The sequence below is a fragment of the Zingiber officinale genome, chromosome 10A, assembly GCF_018446385.1.
Source record: "Zingiber officinale cultivar Zhangliang chromosome 10A, Zo_v1.1, whole genome shotgun sequence".
NCBI lineage: Eukaryota > Viridiplantae > Streptophyta > Magnoliopsida > Zingiberales > Zingiberaceae > Zingiber > Zingiber officinale.
In genome coordinates, this window is record NC_056004.1 from 16,350,494 (window position 1) to 16,376,117 (window position 25,624).

Sequence of the window (25,624 nt, forward strand, 5' to 3'; positions counted from 1 at the left end):
AGGATGAAAGGTGTAACATGTCAAATTTGAGGAGTTGTAATTGAGTTGAACAATGATGTGCAGTGTTGAAGTGTGAATTTTAAATTCTGTTTGGTCTCTTTGTGAAAATTTTCAGAAGTTGAATAAGCTAAGTGTTTAGTGGTGGAGTGATAATTCATTGATGAATATGTTTATGATCGTTGGATGAGAAGTGAAGCGAGAAATTTGGTACTCATACAATTCTATTAGTTGGTACGTTCTGTTGAAATCAGCAAAGCTGATTTTTGATGTTGAAATGTTAATTGAACTGGACATTGCTGTTGTGCAAGAATTCATGAGTTTCAAATTCAATAATCATTCTAATATGTGGGATTTTTTATGTTGAAATGGCTATAGACAGTGTAACCATTGCGGGATATGTAATTGCAGTTAATTTGGAAGCTGCAACTATTTAGTAAATGAATGAATGAGATGTTGGAATTTTTGGCAGCTGGAATTTGATGTTTTGGAATGGAAAACTTAAAAATTTACAAAATTAGGATGAGAAACAAATTCAGCTAGTACAAAAGCAGTAATGTATTAAAAACTCAGAAGCAGTATCAAGAGGAAAATGCAGCATCAATGGTGTGCCAAGATCTAGAATTAAATGAGAAACAATTGTTGAAAGTTGTACATTATTCGGAGCCAGAAAGTTAAATTTGTTTAATGATGGGAAGTTCAGAGGCAGAAATTGTGCAGAATTGTAAAAATTGAGAGTTGCCTAGTAGAATTGAAATAAGGAATAAAAGGAAGGGCAAACCTGCACACTGCTGTGAGCAGTAGTTGAAACTGATAAGTATGTATCAACTTAGTATTGCTAACATTTCAATTCGTTGAGGAAGCATTGGAAGGCATTGTGCTGTTGGAAACAATTTTGATGGCATTTTTACTTATCAGTTTAAGTATCAATATGTTCAGAAATCTGATTCTGAAATTTTAGTAAGCATGCTGGTGGAATGCAGCAATAATTCTTGCAGCTATTGTGAGTCAGGGAAGAATTGCTATGACATGAATGAAAATGCTTAAATTGTGGTAGCAATTAAAACTGAATCAATTGAATATCAGTTGATCTTAGAATCAGTGAGAAATCAAATGAAGTTCATATAACTGCAGAAGCACTAAAGCAAGTTGGTTGTTGTTCAGTTGGAAATAACAGGATACTAGCATCTATGTTGTATCAACTAAGAATTATTTATCTCCAGAGTAAGTGAAGAACCATTTAAGAATACAAAGGTGTTATAAACAAATGTGTACATGTATACTACATTGTCTGAAATGCTGAAAGGAAAAAGAATTTAGAAAATTGAAGAGTACTGAAGTGGAATGGAAAAGGGCAGAAATGTTGTGTGAAAGTAGCAAGAAGCAAGCAGAAGTAGATGGTAACAAATGTTGAATTGAGGTGACTGTAATTGGAAATTATTGAAAATGAAGAAGCTTGAATCTTAAGGGAAGATCAGTAGCAACATTGAATACAAAAAATGTAGAAATTGATGATTTGCAGAATCTGGAAATTGAAGCTGAGCAGCAAGAATCAGAAAGGAATTGGAAAACAATGGGTAAGCTAATTAAGATTCAATAGTTAATGAATTGAGAGAAGCATGCTCATGATTGTGTAACAGTTGTGAAAAAGTCAACCAGTAAAATACAAGTTTCAGAGGTAAGATGTTGGAATCTGCTGTAAACTGAGAATCAAGATTATGAAATGATGTATTAGGAGCTAAAAGCAAAAAAGTGAAGAATGGCTGGAATCCAATAACATAGCATACTTTTGTACCCATATCTTCCACTAGTAAAAGAACTAATTCCCTCTCATTCTTTCTTGCTTCAAATTTTGATCCGTATCATATTTTGCTTGTTCTTTATTTCCCCTTATATATGCCTTTATACTTTGGTAGATATCCATAATTATGGTGGAGAGTAGAAGAGGAGCAAGCATATGGTAGTGCAAGAAGTATGAGTAGCTTGAGTGCTCTCTACCAATGTTAATATTTTGAATTAGAATGAGTGCCACAAAGTTTCATCTTGTGTGGTGAGAGTGATATCATGCTCAACTCATTCATGCAAGTGGAAGTTAGTATCTAGTTAACCAAAAGTTAAAGTGAGTGTCCAAGAATGCTTAAGATCTTTGAACTTTATTACCTTAAATGGTTTTCCTTTTCTATTTTCTAATCTTGTTATGGAATGTGTTTAGGGATGGTACCATTTAAGTAAGACTTTAGTTTTCTTTACTTGCTTGAGACAAGCAAGAATAAGTGTGGGGGATTTTGATGAGTTGTCAAAATGGTGTTATACTTTGATTCGAATTCATGGGCTTTTGGGTTTATTTGGTTTAAGTAATGGATTTCGGAGTTAGATTTTGTTATTCAAGATATAACTTAAGCTAATTCAATTAGCTACTTTTTATTCATGATTTTTGCCTCATACACTTTAATATTGATAGTAGGTGAAGATTGGGTTGTTGATCACAATTGGATGCACTCAAGTTAGTTATCTTGGACATGGATTCAACCCGCGCCGATGCACTGTTGAACCTAGTGGATCAAATCAGATTGCTGCTGCACTTGAATCAAACCCATGCACCAAGTTGTAGCTGTGCCTGAACCGAACCCATGGCTGAACCGGTTTGGAAACTGACATAAAAACCAAGGAGTGGCACGATGAACAGTGGCTTGTGCTACTGTTCATCGTGCCGCGACTTCTTCCTCCACACGTGATCGCCAGCTCCATTCATAATCTCCAGATCTCAGATTTCAATTCTAACTTCAACCACGAATTTGGGATTTCTTGGCAATCAACGAGCGAAGAGCAGATCGCGATCAGAAGGGTGTTCCCTAGATCCGCAACAATTTCTTCCGCAATCCGTTTCCCCCTCAGATTCAAGGGTGTTCTCTAGATATGAGGTCTCCAGGCATCTACAAAGTTTATTTGGAGTCTTCCTGAAGCTTCTGTATTCGTTCCGCTTCCATATAAGTTCGCAAGTTTGAGATCGAACTGATCATTCAGTTTTGAGTTGCAATCGTAATTTCCTTCCTCTGTACTTCACGCGACAAGATAGCGAGCATGAAGGGCGTTCTCTGCGGCTTGGCGATTCTTATTTACTGGCTGAAGATTCAGATGCAGTGATTGAGAGCCAGAAGTGTTAGAGTGTATACTAAAAGCCTAGCTTTTGGTATAAACATTTATCTAGAAATAAGAATCACATTGGTCAAATGTCTACATTTATGATAAATGTAGTTGTTCAATTAATTTATATTGTAGATAACATGGTGTGTGGTGTCACACACAGAGGATCATGCTATCAGTACCTTATAAATTATAAACAGTAGCTCACGACCATAATGGAAAGGAACAAACCATTAGAAGGTCGTAGTGTAATTAGGTATTAGTTTATCTTAACTATATAATTACACTAGTACACTTAGAGTGTATTGAGTAGGACCATTAGAGGTCGTTTCTTTTATACTGACTTTATAAAGAAACAAAGACCTCAGTTATTATGGAAGTGTGTGCTCTTAATCCTAATATAATAACAAGCACATATATTTGATATTTATTTCTTTAATTTATCAATGGGTGAGATTTAGTTCGATGAATCAATAAGCCCGATAAGTTGGGAAATGATATCACTTATAGTGTGTGTTGTTGATTATAGAAGGAAACTGTGTCCTAGTGATCTAGGTTGAGAATGTCCCCAAGAGGAGCTCATAAGGATTGTCATGTTAAACCTTGCAGGTGGACTTAGTCCGACATGACGATGAAGTTGAGTGGTACTACTCTTGGAGCTAGATATTAATTAAGCGAGTTGTCGTAACTTACTTAATTAGTGGACATTGTTATCTTAAACACAGGGAGACTAACACACTCATAATAAGAAGGAGCCCAAAATGTAATTTGGGATTGGTGCGTAGTTCAATAATAGTTCTTTAGTGGAATGAATTATTATTGATGAAATTAAGTTGTGTGTTAGGGCCGAACACGGGATGCTTAATTTCATCGGAGACCAAAACCAATTCCTCCTCTCGGTCCCTATCGTAGCCTCTAGTATATAGAGATTTATATCCACCGCATACCCACCTTCTTACCCATCCAATGGGGCCGGCCAAGCTAGGGCCGGCCAAGACCAAGTGGATGAGTTAAGTTGGTGGTCGCCAAAGCTTGGGTCCCAAGCTTAGGTGGCCGACCACTAGAATATTAAAAGGATTTTTATTAAAATTATTTCTCATGTGGATATCATGTTTTAAAGAGAGTTTAAAATTAAAATTTCCTTTTATAGCTTTCTACAAAAGATTAAGAGAAGAGATTAATCTCTTTCCTTATTTGTAGTTTAAAAGGATGGTTTTAATTTTTGGTAAAAACTTTCCTTATTTGTAAATCATCTATATGTTTAAAAGAGAGTTTAAAATTTGAAATCTTTCCTTATTTGTTGATTAAAGGAGGATTTTAAATTTCAAGAAAACTTTCCTTTTTAAACATGTTCATGATTTAAAAGAAAGTTTAAAAATTAAATATTCTCTTTTATAAGTTTCTACAAGAGATTAAGAAAAGATTTGATATCTTTCCTTATTTGTAGATTAAAAGAGATTTTAATTTTTAGAGATAACATTCTTTTTATCCACATGTTTAAAAGAAAGATTTTAATTTATTAAATTTCCTTTTTATAAACCAATCATGAAGGGATAAAAATTATTGAGAAATTTTATAAAATTCCGGAAGCAAATAAGGAAGTTTTAATTGGTGTTTAAAATTTTATTTGCTTGGAGTTTTTTTCTTGTGGCCGGCCATTATAAAATTGAGAAAGGAAATTATTTTTAATTAAATAAATTTTCCTTTTCAATGGCAAAAGAATTAAGGAAGTTTTTATTAAAATTTCCTTATTTGCCAAGATCAAGGATTATAAAAGAGGGGTAGAGGAGGCTTCATGGCTAACGAATCTATTCTATTTTTCTCTCCCTCTTTTCTTCTTCTTGTGGCCGGCCCTAGCCTTTCTCCTTTCTTCTCTTTTGGTGGCCGAACCATACATCTCTTGGAGCTCTTGTTGGTGGCCGGACCTAGGAAGGAGAAGAAGAAGAGGAGGAAGCCTCATCTTGAAGATCCCTTGGAGTATTGGTGGTGATCAAGTTCTTCTTCCTTGGAGGTGGTTCTTCTTGTGGCCGAACCTTGCTTGGAGAAGAAGAAGGTGCGTGGTGGTTCTCGTCTCGGAAGATCGTCGCCCACACGACGTCCGGGATAAGAAGAGGAATACGGTAGAAGATCAAGAGGTTTTTCTAAAAGGTATAACTAGTAATTTTTCTTTCCGCATCATACTAGTTATTTTGGAAATAATACTAAATACAAGAGACTTACGTTCTAGTGTTTCGAATATGGTTTTTCAAGTTGTGTTCTTTTGTTTCTTTCTTTTCCTTGTGATTTGATTGTTCTCTTTGGTTAACCTAAAGTTATTTTAGGAAATTAAATATTAGCTTTCTATTAAAGGTTTTGTCTAGTCGGTGGTGGTTGCTCCCATATCCAAGAAGGCCATGTGCCTCGCCACGTCAGTACTGGGAACCTTTTATGGAAATTAATATTTAATGGAATTAATAACTTAAGGAGACTTGGGTCAAACGTGTTAAGTTCCGCAGGAGATCCAAGTCAAAACCTAAAAGAACAAATAGATTAAGTTTTGGATCAAACGTGTAAAGTTCCGCAGGCGATCCAAAATTTAATTTAAAAGAACACATGGTAGCTAGGAAAAGGTTCAGACCTTTGTACAAAAATTTTGTACAGTGGAACCTATAGATTTTCCGAGTAGCAACCAACAAGAAGGGCGTTCTCTACGGCTCCTTTGCAGATCAGCGAAGAGAAGGGATTGGATCTTTGATTTGGAGTTTGTGAATGTTTCTTAACCTAGATCTGGATTCAATTTACAGCACATTTGTTGGTATGTGTTTTCTTATCATATGGACAGATCCCATCTCTGATTTTGTAGTTTAGATAAGAAGTTCTTTGAATTCTGTTACAGTTCTCTGTTTTAGTTAGAAGATGCAAGTGATACGATTTCAGTTTCTGAGATTAGAACTGATATTTGAAGTTTAGAATGCTTTCTTTTACTTTCTCTTGAGATAAATTGTTAGATTGAATTTAGAGTGCAGCTCTCACTAGTTTTCAATTTAATTCCCAGTTTTTCATTCCATAAAACATTCTACAGTAGTTGATTTTGCTTTCTTAATTAGTTAGCTGATGTAGTATACCTTTAATTTTATCTTGTTAAGGAACTGCAGCAGTTAGGTTAATTACTAAATGATGAGGATGAAGTTTGATCATTGCTGAGCTCGATATTAGTAGGGCTTGTATTTCTGAACATTTTGATTTTTGAGATTTGATAGTGTATTTTACAGTGAAATTTCTATTAGATTATTTCTGGTTTGATTTTGTAAAGCCCGAAAAATTCCCGAATTTGTTTTAGAATTATAGTATGATTTTTCTGGAATTTTTAGATATTTTTCCAGAATTTTCCGAGTATCGGAAGTGGCAAAAATAATTGGAACCGTAAAATAGCTTAGGCGGGAATCGACCCCGAGACCTATGGTTTAGGGATAAGTTTAGTAACCGGTGAACCCAGCAGGGCCGTGCTGAAAGAAAGGAGAACCAAATATATTTATATTGGAGTTGGGTTCATTAAACCACTTAATATAAATATAAACTTAAGTTGGGTTTGGTTTAAGAAATGGTTCGGCACTTCCTATCCACACCGTAGCCTTCTCTCCCTCTCCCGTTTCTTTCTCTCGGCGCAGCAAACCAAGGCAAAGGAGACCTAGGGTTCCTTCCCTAGGATCGTGTGTGCACTTCCCGGTGACAACACCAGCACGAAGTCGGTTCTTCTCCGCGAGAGGAATGCGAAGACGTAAGCGGTTCGTCGAACGGAACAGTTTCCGGAAAAACCTAGCGGATAGAATCGTAAGAAAACCTTGCAATTGAGGTAAGAAACCCCTCACCTGCAGTATAATTGCTCTCGCTTGTTAGTTTTAGCGTTAGTTCAGTAGTTTTGCAGTTTGCAGTTTTAGGGTGTGATTTTAGTGCACACCAAGCATTCGGTAGAATGCCTAGTTCAGAAGGATGCACCCGTAGGCGTCCTAACAGTATGTAAAATGTACTAGAAACATTTTATTCAGTTTATTATCAGTTACTACAGCTATATGGATCAGATATCCATTGGGTGGGCTCCCACAGTAGCCTCTAGGTTCAGATAACCTAGCTCTAGGTTCAGATAACCTAGAACAGCAAAGTAAAATAAAACAGTATTCAGTATTTTACTTTTATTCAGTTGGCACTGTACTTGGATCAGATATCCATGGGCTGGACTCCCACAGTCGTCCATAGGTTCAGATAACCTAGTAACCCTGCTGGATTCGGAACTTGCAATCCCGGGTCTCGTAGGGATGCGCGCACAGTAAGTACAGTTGCTAGGGCCCAACAGCATGTTTAGTATTTTCATCTATTATATGTATAGTTTTCAAATTTGAAACCAGTGATGAGAACACTAATTTAGTTTTCAGTTCAGTTCAGGTTCAGTTTACATGATTTGAGTTCATGTACAGATTTAGTTATATGCTTGACTAGTTCAGTTTCATGCTCAGTTTATAAGTATGCCATGATCAGTTTAAAGCATGTTCAGTTTATATGTTATGCCATGCTTTGTGTGATACCATGCCATGCCATGCTTGCATATTCAGTATATCTTTCAAATAGCATGATTTAAAATCATATTGCATCGTATGCATGATTTTGTGAGGTAGATGGTTTCTTACTAAGCTTATTGGCTTACAGATACTACTTTTCTTATACTGCAGATACCGGTAAAAGAAAAGTGGATTAGCGGAGGCTGGAGGGCGATGCTACGATGATGTGTGTGTGCAAGGGGTCTGGAATAAAGATCCTTGGGATCTATACACTTTTATTTCTGTTTTAGCACTTAACATGTCTAGTTTCATACTTAGTCTTGTTACTAATTGTTCTAGCTTAGTAACTATGTCTTGTTCAGCTTATCATGTTTAGTACATTAGTACTTACATGCTAGAATGTATCTCCATTGTTTTAGAACTGTTGTGTGATGTTTTGGCACGCCAAAGTGCTGAAATCAGAACTCCCGAGTGAAATCAGACACTGATCGGTCCCCAGACCGATCAGGGTCTGAGCTGTTCCACTAGATCGGTCAGCCGACCGATCCAGCGAGATACAGTATGCTACTGTATCCTCCTGGATCGGTCAGCCGACCGATCCAGCGAGATACAGTATGCTACTGTATCCTCCTGGATCGGTCAGCCGACCGATCCAGCTCGATACAGTAGCCTCGGAGGAGATTTGTAGGTGCCTGGATCGGTCAGCCGACCGATCCAGCATCGAACAGTAGGCATCTCAGCGCCTCCAGGTGCCTGGATCGGTCTGCAGACCGGTCCAGACACACCTGGATCGGTCTTGCCGACCGATCCAGCCGCTGCTGGATCGGTCCGTAGACCGATCCAGCAGGGCACAGAATCACGCCAAGTTTGATCGGTCCGTGGATCGAACAGCAGCTAGCTAGGAAGTTAGCTTAGAGTTCTAGCTCAGATGGGAGGTCAAGTATCCTCCTTAGCACATATACCCCCACCGGAAAGGTCTTGAACCCTTCCTTATAACAGCATGGGTGTACCAGTTGTCAGTTTAATAGAGTCAGTTAGAGAAATTTTATTTTACCCAGTTTTTCGCATAGTACAGCACAGTAGTTTCAGTAGTTAATGTAGCGATCCGGCTCACAGCCTAGTACTCAGGAGTTGGGTCGTTACAGAGTGGTATCAGAGCAGTGTTCCTTACTTCCTAGACACACATCAGCATTGTGCCTACAACTTCCAAGTAAGAACATCTCTCACTCAGTTTTGTTTTCAGCTTTCATATCAGTTATATGTGCTTTCATGTTTGCTCTCATGTTGGTAGTTAATTAATTCATGTTTACAGTGATAGTATTCAACATGTTACCAGTAGTTAACTATAACATGATAGCCTAATTATATATATATGTGTTCTCTGCTATTTAGAAAATGGTACGAGGACGTCCAGCTAAGAAAGCATCAGCGGCTGAGCCCCAGCATGAGGCAGGGAGTTCAGTGCCTCCCCCAGACTAGTGACAGCATAGCTGAACAGCAGCAAGAGATAGCCTCCTTAAAGGCTAACCAAGAGACTACTCCCCACACTCCAAGATCGAACCTCACGACTCCAAGAATCACAGAGGTTGTACCATCTCAGAGTAGCAGGGGCTAAGAGAGAAGCTTATCTTATCCAGTGGCAGAGAATTAAGCCCGAGAACTTCTGCACCAATGAACCATGGGATGCTCAGGCATGGTTTAAAACACTGGAAAGCACGATGGAGCTTCTAGACTGGCCAGAGCACGAAAAGGTGAAGTGTGCCTCCTTCTGTTTAAAAGGAGACGCACGCATGTGGTGGGAGCGGATTAAATCGAAGTGGCCAGTAAACCAGATGACATGGGCCAACTTCGAGAAAGAATTCTTCGAGGAATTCTTTCACATGCAAGTCACGAACCGACACTATGACGAGTTTACAGAATTTCGTCAGGGCAACCTATCAGTTCAGGAGGCCGTGAAGAAAATCAACAGGTTGGCCCGTCTGTGTCCAGAACTAGTCAGCTCAGAGAAGGAACGGGTACGGTTGATGCTGAAGATGCTCAGACCAGAGATCGCAATGAATGTGGCTGGTGGCGTTCATAGGCCACAAACCACAGAGGAACTAGTGAGTAGTGCTCTGATCACCGAGCACTATCAGCGCAGCATCACCCAGCAGAAGCAGGTTTCCACAGAACCCAAGGGACAAGCTGGCTCAGGTACTCAGCAGAAACAACAAGGGCATAGCTCCAACTGGAAGGGGAAACACAAGGCAAGCAGTGAACCAAAAGGAGGACCAGCTAGAAAACTTTCCAGACATCCCAAGTGTGCTACTTGTGGGAAACATCATCCAGGAGTTTGCCGCAAGGGTACGCGAGGGTGTTTTGAATGTGGACAAGAAGGACACATGGCTAAGCAGTGCCCGAACAAGAGCAGTCTTAATCAGCCTCAGCCGATACAGTATGGAGCTCAGCCAGCGCAGCTACACCAGATGTATGCTGCCTTAGATGGTCCACAGATCAGTCAGGGCAGATTAGAAGCCCCCACAGCTACCACGAATGCCAGGATTTTCTCACTGACCAGAGAGGACGTAGCAAATGCCTCGACAGTCGTCACAGGTCAGATCAGCATTTTACAGCATAATGCAACTGTCTTATTCGATACTGGGGCAACCCACTCTTATGTATCCAGGGCATTTGCCAAGAAATTAGCAACACCTCCAGAGGTACTCAATAGTCAGTTTCTGACAACACTACCCTCAGGAGACATTATGGCATCTACGCACTGGCTCAGAGCAGTGCCAGTCATTATAGCAGACTGAGAACTTTTTGGTGATCTGATAGTGCTAAAAATGACTAACTACGATGTCATCCTTGGAATGGATTTTCTGATCAGATATGGCGCTTCTATAGAGTGTCGTAAATAGAAGGTCATATTCCAACCTGAAGCAGGAGTACAGTTTGAGTACATGGGAAAACCAAAGAGAAAAGCCAGGAAGTTCCTCTCAGCATTGAAAGCACAGCAGTTATTGGATTCGGGATGCATGGGATTTTTAGCAAATGTAGTCCACACCAGCCAGGACAAGAACCAACAGCTATCAGAGGTTCGAGTCGTTTGTGACTACCCAGCAGTCTTCCCTGAAGAGCTACCAGGCTTAGCACCAGACAGGGAGATTGAATTTGAGATAGAGCTCATTCCCGGCACGAATCCAATTTCCAAGGCACCGTACCGCATGGCTCCAGCAGAACTGAAGGAACTTCAAGAGCAATTACAGGAGCTTCTTGACAAGGGTTTCATACGCCCTAGTCACTCACCATGGGGAGCACCTGTGTTGTTCGTGAAGAAGAAGGATGGAAGCATGCGCCTATGCATAGACTACCGTGCCTTGAACCAGGTCACAATTAAAAACAGGTATCCTCTCCCCAGGATAGATGACCTGTTTGATCAGCTAAAGGGAGCCACAGTGTTCTCTAAAATTGACCTCAGATCAGGATATCACCAGGTTAAAGTCAAGGAAGGTGATATACCTAAAACAGCTTTCAGGACCAGATACGGACATTATGAGTTCGTAGTCATGCCTTTCGGCGTGACAAATGCTCCAGCTACTTTCATAGACCTCATGAACAGAGTATTCAGAGAATACTTAGACAAGTTTGTCATCGTGTTCATCGATGACATTCTTATCTATTCAGGCACTCAGGAGGACCATGCAGAGCATTTGAAGACAGTTTTGCAGATCCTTCAGCAGAACCAGCTGTACGCCAAATTCACAAAATGTGAATTTTGGCTAGACCAGGTAGCCTTTCTAGGTCACATTATCTCCAAGGATGATGTTATGGTAGATCCCAGCAAGATAGAAGCAGTAAGTAACTGGAAGAGACCCAGGAACGCCAGTGAAAGAAATTTGTAGAGGACTTCTCCAGGATAGCCTCTCCACTGACAGCTCTCACCAGGAAGAACAAGAAATTTCAGTGGACAGAGGACTGCGAGAACAGCTTCAGCGAACTAAAACGGAGATTGACCAGTGCTCCTATTTTAGCTATACCAGAAAACACAGACAGCTTCGACATCTACAGTGACGCCTCTAAATTGGGATTAGGAGCAGTACTGATGCAGCAAGGCAAGGTGATCGCCTATGCCTCCAGACAACTCAAGGATTATGAGAGGAACTATCCTACTCACGACCTTGAGCTTGCAGCAGTGGTGTTCGCTCTCAAGATTTGGAGACATTATTTGTACGGAGCTCAGTGCAGAGTGTATACAGATCATCAAAGTCTGAAGTATTTCTTTACTCAGAAGGATGCGACAGCGCAGATGGTTAGAGCTGGTCAAGGATTATGACATAGATATCCTCTACCATCCAGGGAAAGCTAATAAGGTAGCAGACGCACTCAGCAGGAAGTCCAGTGCTACCTTATTATCTTTAGCAGCTATGTCACCACCCCTAAGGAAGGAGATTACAGCTTTTAGTCTCGAGCTTATAGTCGGGCAGCTTTCCACTATGTCCTTAGCATCTACCTTGCTTGATGATATCCAGACAGCTCAGGAGCAGGATCCTGAAATCCAGAAAATCAAGCAAGGGTTAGCAGAATCAGAAAGTGGAGAGTTCAGAGTGTCCGCCAGTGGGGTAGTGTACTGTGGTGACAGACTTTGTGTTCCAGATCAGGAGGAACTACGAAAACAGATTCTAGACGAGGCTCATAGGACTCCCTATGCGATGCATCCTGGTTCCACCAAAATGTATCAGGATCTAAAGAAACGATTTTGGTGGCCTGGGATGAAGCGAGATATCGCCAGATACGTCAGCATCTGTCTAACCTGTCAGAGGGTTAAGGCAGAACATCAGCGACCACCGATCCAGATTCCGAATGGAAGTGGAGGATATCTCTATGGACTTCATCGTGGGATTACCCGGAACCACGAATGGTTTTGATGCCATCTGGGTAATAGTCGACAGGTTGACTAAATCAGCCCACTTCTTAGCTATCGAATATCCTATTCCATGGAGCAACTAGCTCGGTTGTATCTCAAGGAGATTGTCAGCCGCATGGAGTCCCACGAACCATTATATCGAGAGACAAGAGTTTACATCACACTCGGAAGTGTGTACAACTATGGGCACCCGCTAAAATTCAAGATAGCCTTCCATCCTCGATGATGGTAAGACTGAGCGAGTAAATCAGTACTCAAGATATGCTCCGAGCTTGTGCCCTAGATTTCAAGGAAGTTGGTGCAAATATCCGAGTCTAGCAGAATTTGCATACAACAGCTATCGTGCCACTATCGGCATGGCACCTTATGAGGAACTCTATGGGCGGAGGTGCGATCACCAATCTGGGTATGAGAGTGGTGAATGAAGGAACTAGAGCTTGCATCTAGTAGCGTATACCACAGCCCATACAGAGATTCGCCAGAGGATAGAGACAAGACAGAGCCGAAGAGCTATGCCGATACACCACGCACCCCTAGAGTTTTCACTGAGATACAGCCTCGAGTAGCTCCCATGAAGGGAGTCATGCGTTTTGGGAAGAAGGGCAAGCTAGCTCCCAGATATGTGGGACCATACCTTATCACGAAGAGAGTGGGCAAGGTAGCTTATGAACTAGAGCTACCTCAGGAGATGTCAGCCGTCCACAACGTATTTCATGTCTCCATGCTGAAGAAGCATATTCCAGACGCCACCCAGGTGATTGAGCCCCAGATGGTACAGGTCCGTGATGATCTCAGCTATGACAGTCGGCCTATTCAGATAATAGACCGAGCAGTAAAGAAATTACAGAACAAGGAAGTACCATTAGTCAAAGTCAGTTGGCAAAATCACACAACAGCAGAGGCGACATGGGAGACAGAGGCCAGCATGAGACAGAAGTACCCAGAATTGTTTTAAGTTCGGGGACGAACTTTTTATAAGGTATGGGGGATTGTAAAGCCCGAAAAATTCCCGAATTTGTTTTAGAATTATAGTATGATTTTTCTGGAATTTTTAGATATTTTTCCAGAATTTTCCGAGTATCGGAAGTGGCAAAAATAATTGGAACCGTAAAATAGCTTAGGCGGGAATCGACCCCGAGACCTATGGTTTACGGATAAGTTTAGTAACCGGTGAACCCAGCAGGGCCGTGCTGAAAGAAAGGAGAACCAAATATATTTATATTGGAGTTGGGTTCATTAAACCACTTAATATAAATATAAACTTAAGTTGGGTTTGGTTTAAGAAATGGTTCGGCACTTCCTATCCTCACCGTAGCCTTCTCTCGCTCTCCCGTTTCTTTCTCTCGGCGCAGCAAACCAAGGCAAAGGAGACCTAGGGTTCCTTCCCTAGGATCGTGTGTGCACTTCCCGGCGACAACACCAGCACGAAGTCGGTTCTTCTCCGCGAGAGGAACGCGAAGACGTAAGCGGTTCGTCGAACGGAACAGTTTCCGGAAAAACCTAGCGGATAGAATCTTAAGAAAACCTTGCGATTGAGGTAAGAAACCCCTCACCTGCAGTATAATTGCTCTCGCTTGTTAGTTTTAGCGTTAGTTCAGTAGTTTTGCAGTTTGCAGTTTTAGGGTGTGATTTTAGTGCACACCAAGCATTCGGTAGAATGCCTAGTTCAGAAGGATGCACCCGTAGGCATCCTAACAGTATATAAAATGTACTAGAAACATTTTATTCAGTTTATTATCAGTTACTATAGCTATATGGATCAGATATCCATTGGGTGGGCTCCCACAGTAGCCTCTAGGTTCAGATAACCTAGCTCTAGGTTCAGATAACCTAGAACAGCAAAGTAAAATAAAACAGTATTCAGTATTTTACTTTTATTCAGTTGGCACTGTACTTGGATCAGATATCCATGGGCTGGACTCCCACAGTCGTCCCTAGGTTCAGATAACCTAGTAACCCTGCTGGATTCGGAACTTGTAATCCCGGGTCTCATAGGGATGCGCGCACAGTAAGTACAGTTGACAGGGCCCAACAGCATGTTTAGTATTTTCATCTATTATATGTATAGTTTTCAAATTTGAAACCAGTGATGAGAACACTAATTTAGTTTTCAGTTCAGTTCAGGTTCAGTTTACATGATTTGAGTTCATGTACAGATTTAGTTATATGCTTGACTAGTTCAGTTTCATGCTCAGTTTATAAGTATGCCATGATCAGTTTAAAGCATGTTCAGTTTATATGTTATGCCATGCTTTGTATGATACCATGCCATGCCATGCTTGCATATTCAGTATATCTTTCAAACAGCATGATTTAAAATCATATTGCATCGTATGTATGATTTTGTGAGGTAGATGGTTTCTTACTAAGCTTATTGGCTTACAGATACTACTTTTCTTATACTGCAGATACCGGTAAAAGAAAAGTGGATTAGCGGAGGCTGGAGGGCGATGCTACGATGATGTGTGTGTGCAAGGGGTCTGGAATAAAGATCCTTGGGATCTATACACTTTTATTTCCGTTTTAGCACTTAACATGTCTAGTTTCATACTTAGTCTTGTTACTAATTGTTCTAGCTTAGTAACTATGTCTTGTTCAGCTTATCATGTTTAGTACATTAGTACTTACATGCTAGAATGTATCTCCATTGTTTTAGAACTGTTGTGTGATGTTTTGGCACGCCAAAGTGCTGAAATCAGAACTCCCGAGTGAAATCAGTCTGAGCTGTTCCACTGGATCGATCAGCCGACCGATCCAGCGAGATACAGTATGCTACTGTATCCTCCTGGATCGGTCAGCCGACCGATCCAGCTCGATACAGTAGCCTCGGAGGAGATTTGTAGGTGCCTGGATCGGTCAGCCGACCGATCCAGCATCGAACAGTAGGCATCTCAGCGCCTCCAGGTGCCTGGATCGGTCTGCAGACCGGTCCAGACACACCTGGATCGGTCTTGCCGACCGATCCAGCCGCTGCTGGATCGGTCCGTAGACCGATCTAGCAGGGCACAGAATCACGCCAAGTTTGATCGGTCCGTGGATCGAACAGCAGCTAGCTAGGAAGTTAGCTTAGAGTTCTAGCTCAGATGGGAGGTCAAGTATCCTCCTTAGCACATATACCCCCACCGGAAAGGTCTTGAACCCTTCCTTATAACAGCATGGGTGTACCAGTTGTCAGTTTAATAGAGTCAGTTAGAGAAATTTTATTTTACCCAGTTTTCCGCATAGTACAGCACAGTAGTTTCAGTAGTTAATGTAGCGATCCGGCTCACAGCCTAGTACTCAGGAGTTGGGTCGTTACAGATTTGCTTCCGTCGGTTTGGTTTAAATTCAGTTTGTAGTGTAAGTTGCTCAATTGACAATTAGGTTGCTAATGTGTCATCTAGTATAAGTGAGTTTTAGTTTCTAGGTTTTCTTAGTTAGCTGTTTCTGCTAAGTAATTGTTTAGTTATCTTTTGTTTAAATATCAGTAGCTTAGTATTTGGTCGATTAGGATCAACATCTGAATTTCTTTTTGAGTCCTTGCATTGAATTAACGGATCAATTTTTGTTAAGTGATTTCTTTACAGAACTATGATTCAGATTTAACCTCGGATTTTAGAACTTTGGTTGAGACTTCAATACAATCACACACTTACTAGTTATCTTTGAAAAAAATATGACTTAGGACTCCTTACTACACGTGTTTTCTTTAGTTTAGTAGAGTTCCTAATCTTTATTAATTTGATGTGCCACGTGACATGCAAATTGGCTGACACCAAATTTTTGGCGCCATTGCCGGGGAATTAACTAGTGATGTGTGTTGTTGTTAGATTGAGCAGAGTTTTAGTTTCTTTGTTTTATATCTTGTTTATCTTATAGAATATTTATTTGAATGCTCAATTGAATTGTTTTCATGACCAGGACTTCGACAGACAAATTGTTTGAGTTAGATCCAGAGATTCAGAGGACTTTCAGAGCTTTAAGAATTCAAGAGAAAATTTTAGAGGTTTCAGAAAGTACCTTGTCACCTTCAGATATTCCCATGGCTGATCATAATAGAACAATGAAGGAGCTTGCAGCTCTTGATGAGGCATTCAAATATTCATGCATCACTTATCCAGATTTAGCAGGAGATTTTGAGTTGAGATCAGGGTTGATCCATCTGCTTCTAAAATATCAAGGACTATCTGGAGAAGACCCAAATAGACATTTGCATGAATTCCATGTGGTTTGCTCCACCATGAAGCCACAAGGAATTTCAGAAGAGGATATCAAGTTAAGGGCTTTTCCATTTTCATTAACTAGAGCAGCAAAAGATTGGTTGTATTATTTGCCACCGTGATTCATCACCTCTAGGATTGATATGAAGAAGGCTTTCTTGGAGAAATTTTTTCCAGCTTCAAGGATTGCAACTATCAGAAAAAGTATCTGTGGAATTCAGCAAGTGGTGGGAGAGACATTATATGACTATTGGGAGAGATTCAAGAAATTATGTTCAAGTTGTCCTCAACACCAAATCAGTGAGCAGTTACTAGTTCAATACTTCTATGAGGGTTTATTACCTATGGACAGAAGTATGATAGATGCAGCAGCTGGAGGAGCTTTAGTGAACAAAACTCCAGGGCAAGCAAGGGAGCTTATTTCGAATATGGCTGAAAATTCACAGCAATTTGGAAGTAGAGCAATCACTACTAGAGAAGTTGGTGAAGTTCAAATGCTTTCTAATGAACAAAAGGAGATAAGGAACTCATTGTTGGAATTAACGTCTTTGGTGAAACAATTAGCGTTGAACAATGCTACTCAACCTTCTATTATGCCAAATGTGCAATTTCCATGTAAACAAAGTGTGGTTTGTAGCATTTGTTCAAGTCAAGATCACATTTCAGAACTTTGTCCGAATATCCATCAAGATGAATCTTTGGCAGCATTCTCTAGAGCTCAATTCCAACAAAAACATTATCCTTATTCCTCTACATACAACCTGGGTTGGAGAGATCATCCAAATTTGAAGTATGGAAACTCATTCTATCAACAACCAAATTCGAATCAGCATTTTAGCAATATCAACAAGGATTCCAGCAGCAGAATCAGAATTTGCAGCATCATTACCATCCTAGAAATCAATTCCAGCAATCATTCCATCCTTATCAGCAATTTCAAAATCAAAATCAACATTATCAATCCCAAAATCAGAATTTCCAGCAAGGGCAAAATTTAATATAGCAAGCACTTCCAGCACCTTCAAGATTGAGTTTGACTCAAGGAGGCTCTAGTAAAGCTTCAAATTCAGAGTCGCAACAATCAAAATTAGAAGAATTGATGCAATATATGTTCCAACAGCAAAAAAATCATCAAAGGACAGATTCAGCAATTCAAAATATAGAAAGGCAGATTGGGCAATTAGCTTCTAGTCTTAATCAAATGCAAACTCAAGGATCTAGTCATTTACCTTCACAAATAACTCCTAATCCTAAAGGAAATGTTAGTGCATTAACTTTGAGAAGTGGGAGAAGAGTTGCAGATTTTTCAAGTGAAGAAACTACTGCTGAAAATTTTCCAGAAAACCAGCAATCTAATTCCAGCAATGAAGAATTTCCAGAAGTTCAGAATGTGCCAGCTTCAAGTTCTAATCCAATTCTCGTCGATCCTTTGAACTTGGAGCATGCACAAGGTAGTAGAAGTTGTATTCCGGAAGTTTCTAGCAATTTATGTCCAACTGAACAATTTCCAACCGCCTTGACAGATTCTAGAAAACCTGGGAATTCAAAATTTTAGAATTCTTCTTAAAAAGATTCAGAGTCGAGCATCCCTTTACCTTTTCCTCAACACAAAACTCAACCAAGAAAGGATGTAGAAGAGGAAAGAGTGAAGGAATTTCATAAACTTGTGAATTTATTTAGCAAGGTGGAGGTAAATGTTCCCTTACTCACAATGATCAAGCAAATTCCAAAATATGCTAAATTTTTGAAGGATCTTTGTGTGCACAAGAAGAAGTTGAAAGGAAATGAGTTGATTAGTATGGGTAAGGATATATCTACACTTCTTCAAACAGTTCCTCAAAAATGTGAAGATCCTGGAGTGTTTACAGTTCCTTGCGAGATTTGGAGTAGTCTTTTTAAGGATGCCATGTTGGATTTGGGAGCTTCAATTAATGTGATGCCAAAATCGGTTTTCCAGAATTTAGAAATTGGACCATTACAACCAACAGGGGTAGTAATTCAGTTAGCTGACCACAGTCAGACTCACCCACCTGGAGTAATTGAAGATGTATTGGTTAAGGTGAGAGAACTTATCTTTCCTGTAGATTTTTATATCCTTGATATGGAGGGAGACTACCTAGCTAGTAGATCTCCACTTAATCTTGGACGACCATTTTTGAAGACTGCAAGGACAAAGATCGATGTTCATGCGGGTACACTTTCTATGGAGATAGGAGATACAGTGGTCCAGTTTAGTATTTTTGACGCTATGAAGCATCCTAGAGAGGATCACTCTATACTTAGATTGGACATTTTAGAAGAGCTAGATAGCATGGATTTATTTCAGTGATTGATTCCGATTCAGATTCTGTAGAGGGAGGTATAGGGGATGTATTTTCATATATGGAGGATATTTCAGCCTTGGGAGTGGATGATGAGTCTTGTGGATTATTTACAAGTGAGAGAGAAGATTTATGCATAGGATATTACTTAGGAGAAGCTCTATCCTTAGGATCGCTCAGAGATGAAGAATTATGTGTAGGGGACTACTCAGCAGCATTACCCCTAGGATCACCATCTATTGATCAGACACAGGATGAGTTGAAGTCATTGTCTGCACACTTGAAGTATGCTTACTTGGGTGAGAATCAGCAGTTACCTGTCATCATAGCCCAGAATTTAGAACCAGAGCAAGAAAGCAGATTATTGGAGATTTTGAGGCAGCACAGGAAAGCTATTGGATGGACTCTAGCAGATATTCCTGGTATCAATCCTTCTATATGCATGCACAGGATTTATTTGGAGGAGGATGTGAAACCAGTGAGACAACCCCATAGGAGACTTAACCCACTGATGCTTGATGTAGTGAAGAAAAAGGTGACTAGACTTCTATAGGCAGGTATCATTTACCCTATTTCTGACAGTAAGTGGGTAAGTCCTATCCATGTGGTTTCGAAAAAATCAGGAGTGACAGTGGTGGCTAATGAAGAGAACGAGTTGGTGCCTACAAGAGTGAAGAATTCTTGGAGAGTTTGTGTAGACTACAGGAAGTTGAACCAAGCAAGCAGAAAGGACCACTACCCTTTGGCTTTTATTGATCAGATGTTGGAGAGACTGGCGGGCAAGTCACATTATTGCTTCCTTGATGGTTACACAGGATATTTTCAGATTTTCATCGACCTAGGGGGTCAAGAGAAGACCACCTTCACTTGACCTTTCGGTACATTTGCTTACAGACGGATATCATTTGGACTCTGCAACACTCCAGGAACTTTTCAGCGATGCATGGTAAGTATTTTTGGTGATTTATTAGGGGCATTGCATGGAAGTTTTCATGGATGATTTTTCTGTATATGGTTCATCATTTGATGCATGTCTAGAAAATTTGTCTAGGGTTTTAGATAGATGCATTGAGACTGACTTGGTACTAAATTTTGAAAAATGTCATTTTATGGTGAAGCATGGTATTGTTTTAGGTCACATAGTCTCTAGGAAAGGAATTGAGGTAGATCCTGCTAAAGTTAGTATTATATCTTCTTTATCTTACCCCGCATGCATGCGGGATGTTCGAGCTTTTTTGGCCATGCAGGATTCTACATGAGATTTATTAGAGACTTCAGTCAGATTGTTCTTCCATTGTCTCAGTTGCTTCAGAAGGATGTGGAGTTTCAGTTTGATCAGAGATGTAAGGAAGCATTTTGGAGATTGAAGAAGGCTTTGATTTCGGCACCTATTATTGGGCCACCAGATTGGACTTTACCATTTGAGTTGATGTGTGATGCTTCAAACTTTGCTATTGGGGCAGTACTGGCTCAGAGAGTAGATGGAGCACCACATGTGATATGTTATGCTTCAAAGACTTTAGATTCGGCTCAAGCAAATTACACCACGACAGAAAAGGAGCTTCTTTCCAATGTTTTTTCTTTAGATAAATTTCGATCATATTTATTTTGTTCTCACGTGGTTGTGTTTTCTGGTCATGCAGCTTTGAAGTTTCTCCTAAAGAAGCCAGATGTTAAGCCTAGATTGATTAGATGGATGCTTCTCCTCAAGGAGTTTGATTTGGAGATTCGAGATAGGAGTGGGAAGGAGAACTTGGTTGCAGATCACTTGAGCATAATTGAAGGAGACTTGGATCACACGACCATTGATGATGATTTCAGGGATGAGCAGCTTTTCAGGGTGCATGGTGAGTCTCCGTGGTATGCAGATCTGGCAAACTTTTTAGTAGGTAATATTTTTCCTGCACAATTTTCAAAAGCTCAAAAGGACAAATTGAAAAGTGATTCAAAATATTATGTGTGGGATGATCCTTATTTGTGGAAATTTTGTAGTGATTAGATCATTAGAAGATGCATACCTAATTTTGAGTTTCAATCTGTACTATCATTTTGCCATTCATCTAAGTTCGGTGGACATTTTGGACGACAAAGGACAGCTAGGAAAGTTTTGGAGTGTGGACTTTATTGACCTACCAATTTTATTGGTGCATATGTTTTTTGTAAATCATGTGATAGGTGTCAACGAAATGAGAACATAGGACCTAGGAATGAAATGTACCAACATTACATGCTGTTTTGTGAGATTTTTGATGTATGGGATATTGATTTCATGGGTCTATTTACTGTCTCTTTTGGATTCTCATATATTTTGATGGCGGTGATTATGTTTCCAAATGGGTGGAGGTTATCCCCACCACGACTGACGATTCTTCAGTTGTTGTGAGTTTTGTCAGGACACATATTTTCTGCAGGTTTGGAGTGCCAAGGGCAATAATCTGTGATCAAGGGACACATTTTTGTAGCAGACACATGAAGGCTATACTTAATAGATTTGGGGTTTCACATATAATTTCTACTCCTTATCATCCCCAAACAAATGGACAAGCTGAGGTGTCAAATAGGGAAGTGAAGGCAATTTTAGAGAAAACAGTGAAGCCTGACAGAAAAGATTGGAGCAAAAGATTAGATGATGCACTTTGGGCTTACAGGACTGCTTCCAAAACTCCTATAGGGATGTCTCCATAGAGAATGGTTTATGGAAAATCTTGTCATCTGCCGGTGGAGATTGAACATAAGGCATTTTGGGTGATTAAAGCTTGTAATTTTGATGCTAGCTTAGCAAGAGAAGAAAGGAAACTTCAACTCCAAGAGCTTGAGGAAATTCGGTTGGAAGCCTTCGAAAACTCACGGATCTACAAGGAAAAGACCAAAAATTTTCATGACAAGCACATTGTGGGTAAGGATTTTCATATTGGAGATAAGGTGATTTTATATAGGTCAAGACTTAAATTTATAAAAGGCACGTTGAGATCTCGTTGGGATGATCCATTTGTTGTTACTAATGTTTTCTTTTATGGAGCTATTGAGATTAGGGAGGAGTCTACGGGTCGAATTTTCAAGGTGAATGGGCATCGACTTAAGGCTTTTCATGAAGTCAACAACCAAGTGGAAGTGGATAAATTGAAGGTCATAGATGCTATCTACCCAATTAAAGGGGAGTTCGTTCCAACTTAGTTTTTATTTTTGCTTTCACACATCTTGCTTGTTTAGTGCTGAATAAATTCTTTGTTTTCAAATAACAATTTTAGTATAGAAAAATAATTTCTTTACTGTGAGTAATCTTCTTATATAACTTAGTGTTGAAATTAGTAATAAAGAAAATGGTACCCCCTTTGCATTATTTCGATGATATGTTAACAATAGAGGAAGTTAGCTATTTTTGATTGTTAAGTTTTAGGCTTAATGTCAAGATTGGACTTTTAATTTTCTTGAGGTTACTATTTAAAAATGGAAACTAGATTGATGAGTTGAGGTGATATTTTTTCTACCTAGTGAGTTTTAGCCTTCATTGGTGTGATTCACTTATGTTATTGCAACTCTAGAACTTGCTTTTATTCTTTCAAAGCCACAATTAATGGATGAAATTGCATGTATAAAGGTAAATCTTTTGTATTCTTTTTCCACACTATTCTTGCTATTATTCTTTGCTACCATCATATCTTTGTATCTTTTTGAATTTAAATTCTCGGATATGGGGACAATAGAAGTTATGTGATGGATTCTTTGGTCGAGATGAACAAAAGTTTAAGTGTGGGGGAGGATGAAAGGTGTAACATGTCAAATTTGAGGAGTTGCAATTGAGTTGAACAGTGATGTGCAGTGTTGAAGTGTGAATTTTAAATTCTGTTTGGTCTCTTTGTGAAAATTTTTAGAAGTTGAATAAGCTAAGTATTTAGTGGTGAAGTGATAATTCATTGATGAATATGTTTATGATCGTTGGATGAAAAGTGAAGCTGGAAATTTGGTACTCATACAATTCTATTAGTTGGTACTTTCTGTTGAATTCAGCAAAGATGATTTTTGATGTTGAAATGTTAATTGAACTTGTAAAGCCCGAAAAATTCCCGAATTTGTTTTAGAAATATAGTATGATTTTTCTGGAATTTTTAGATATTTTTCCGGAATTTTCCGAGTAGCGGAAGCAGCAAAAATAATTGGAACCGTAAAATAGCTTAGGCGGGAATCGAACCCGAGACCTATGGTTTACGGATAAGTTTAGTAACCGGTGAACCCAGCAGGGCCGTGCTGAAAGGAAGGAGAACCAAATATATTTATATTAGAGTGGGGTTCATTAAACCACTTAATATAAATAATAAACTTAAGTTGGAGTTGGGTTATTTTATTTTGGTTCGGCAAATCCCTCTTCACCGAGACCATTCACGCCGCCCCCTCCTTTTCTTCCTCCTTCTCTCGGCGCCACATCAAGGAGAGGCTAGGGCTTTCTCCCTAGGGTCCCAAGGTTACCATCCGGCAACGATTTCAACACAAGGAAGTTCCCTCCGCGAGTAGAGCACGTGGACGCGAGCGAATCGTCGAGAAATCGTCTTTACCGGAATTTCTAGCGAAAGGAATTGTAAGAAATTGCATATACGAGGTAAGAAACCCCTCACCTGCAATATAATTGCTCTCGCTTGTTAGTTTTGGCGTTAGTTCAGTAGTTCTACAGTTTTCAGTTTTAGGGTGTGCTTGTAATGCACACCAAGCATTCGGTAGAATGCCCAGTTCAGAAAGATGCACTAGTAGGCATCCTAACAGCATGTAAAATGTATTAGAAACATTTTATACAGTTTATTATCAGTTATTACAGCTATATGGATCAGATATCCATTGGGTCGGCTCTCACAGTAGCCTCTAGGTTCAGATAACCTAGCTCTAGGTTCAGATAACCTAGAATAGCAAAGTAAAATAAAACAATATTCAGTATTTTACTTTTATTCAGTTGGCACTGTACTTGGATCAGATATCCATGGGCTGGACTCCCACAGTCGTCCCTAGGTTCAGATAACCTAGTAACCCTGCTGGATTCGGAACTTGCAATCCCGGGTCTCGTAGGGATGCGCGCACAGTAAGTACAGTTGCCAGGGCCCCAGCAGTATGTTTAGTATTTTCATCTATTATTATATATAGTTTTGCAAATATGTAATCAGCGATGGAAACACTAACTTAGTTTCAGTTTCAGTTAATTATCTCAGTTAAGTTTCATGATTGAGTTCATGACCAGTCAGCTGTATATACATGATCAATTCAGTATTCATGCTTAGTTTCAGATACAGTATGCTATGCTCAGTTTGTTTGTATGCCATGATCAGTTTAGTACATGTTTGTATGCCATGCCATATTGCCATGCTCAGTTCAGTTTTCAAACAGCATGTTTTAAAAACATAATCGCATCGTTGCATGTTTTTGTGAGGTAGATGGTTTCTTACTAAGCTTATTGGCTTACAGATACTACTTTTCTTATACTGCAGATACCGGTAAAAGAAAAGTGGACTAGCGGAGGCGGGAGGGCGATGCTACGATGATGTGTGTGTGCAAGGGGTCTGGAATAAAGATCCTTGGGATCTATACGCTTTTATTTCAGTTTTAGCACTTAACATGTCTAGTTTCACACTTAGTCTTGTTACTAATTGTTCTATCTTAGTAACTATGTCTTGTTTAGGTTATCATGTTTAAAACATTAGTACTTACATGCTAGAATGTATTTCCATTGTTTTAGAACTGTTGTGTGATGTTGTGGCACGCCAAAATGCTGAAATCAGAACTCTCGAGTGAAATCAGACACTGATCGGTCTCCAGACCGATCAGGGTCTGAGTTGTTCCACTGGATCGGTCAGCCGACCGATCCAGCGAGATATACTATGCTATTGTATCCTCCTGGATCGGTCAGCCGACCGATCCAGCTCGATACAGTAGCCTCGGAGGAGATTTCCAGGTGCCTGGATCGGTCAGCCGACCGATCCAGACATACCTGGATCGGTCCGCAGACCGATCCAGCAGGGCACAGAATCGTAGTAAGTTTGATCGATCCGTGGATCGATCAGCAGCTAGCAGGAAAGTTAATTTTGAGTTCCTAACTCAGATGGGAGGTCAAGTATCCTCCTTAGCACATGTACACCATCCAGAAAGGGGTCCTGAATCCTTCCTTATAACAGTATGGGTGTATTAGTTGTCAGATTAACAGAGTCAGTTAGTGAAATTTTTAGTTCACCCAGTTTTCCGCACAGTACGGCACAGTAGCTTCAGTAGATAATGTAGCGATTCGGCTCACAGCCTAGTACCCAGGAGTTGGGTCGTTACAGAACTGGATATTACTGCTGTGCAAGAATTCATGAGTTTCAAATTCAGTAATCATTTTGATATGTGGGATTTTTGATGTTGAAATGGCTATAGACAGAGTAACCATTGCAGGATCTGTAATTGCAGTTAATTTGGAAGCTGCAACTATTTAGTAAATGAATGAATGAGATGTTGGAATTTTTGGCAACTGGAATTTGATGTTTTGGAATGGGAAACTTAAAAAATTAC

General features: G+C 39.8%; 1 protein-coding gene across 1 annotated transcript; it reads left to right on the top strand.

Moving 5' to 3' along the window:
* Positions 1–18,489: 18,489 nt before the first annotated feature.
* LOC122026474 lies at positions 18,490–21,784 on the top strand. The gene is made up of 7 exons (XM_042585217.1): positions 18,490–18,970; positions 19,123–19,634; positions 19,994–20,045; positions 20,347–20,601; positions 20,743–20,959; positions 21,275–21,442; positions 21,511–21,784. The coding sequence occupies exons 1-7, from the start codon at positions 18,490–18,492 to the stop codon at positions 21,782–21,784; spliced, it is 1,959 nt and encodes a 652-aa protein (XP_042441151.1).
* Positions 21,785–25,624: the final 3,840 nt, after the last annotated feature.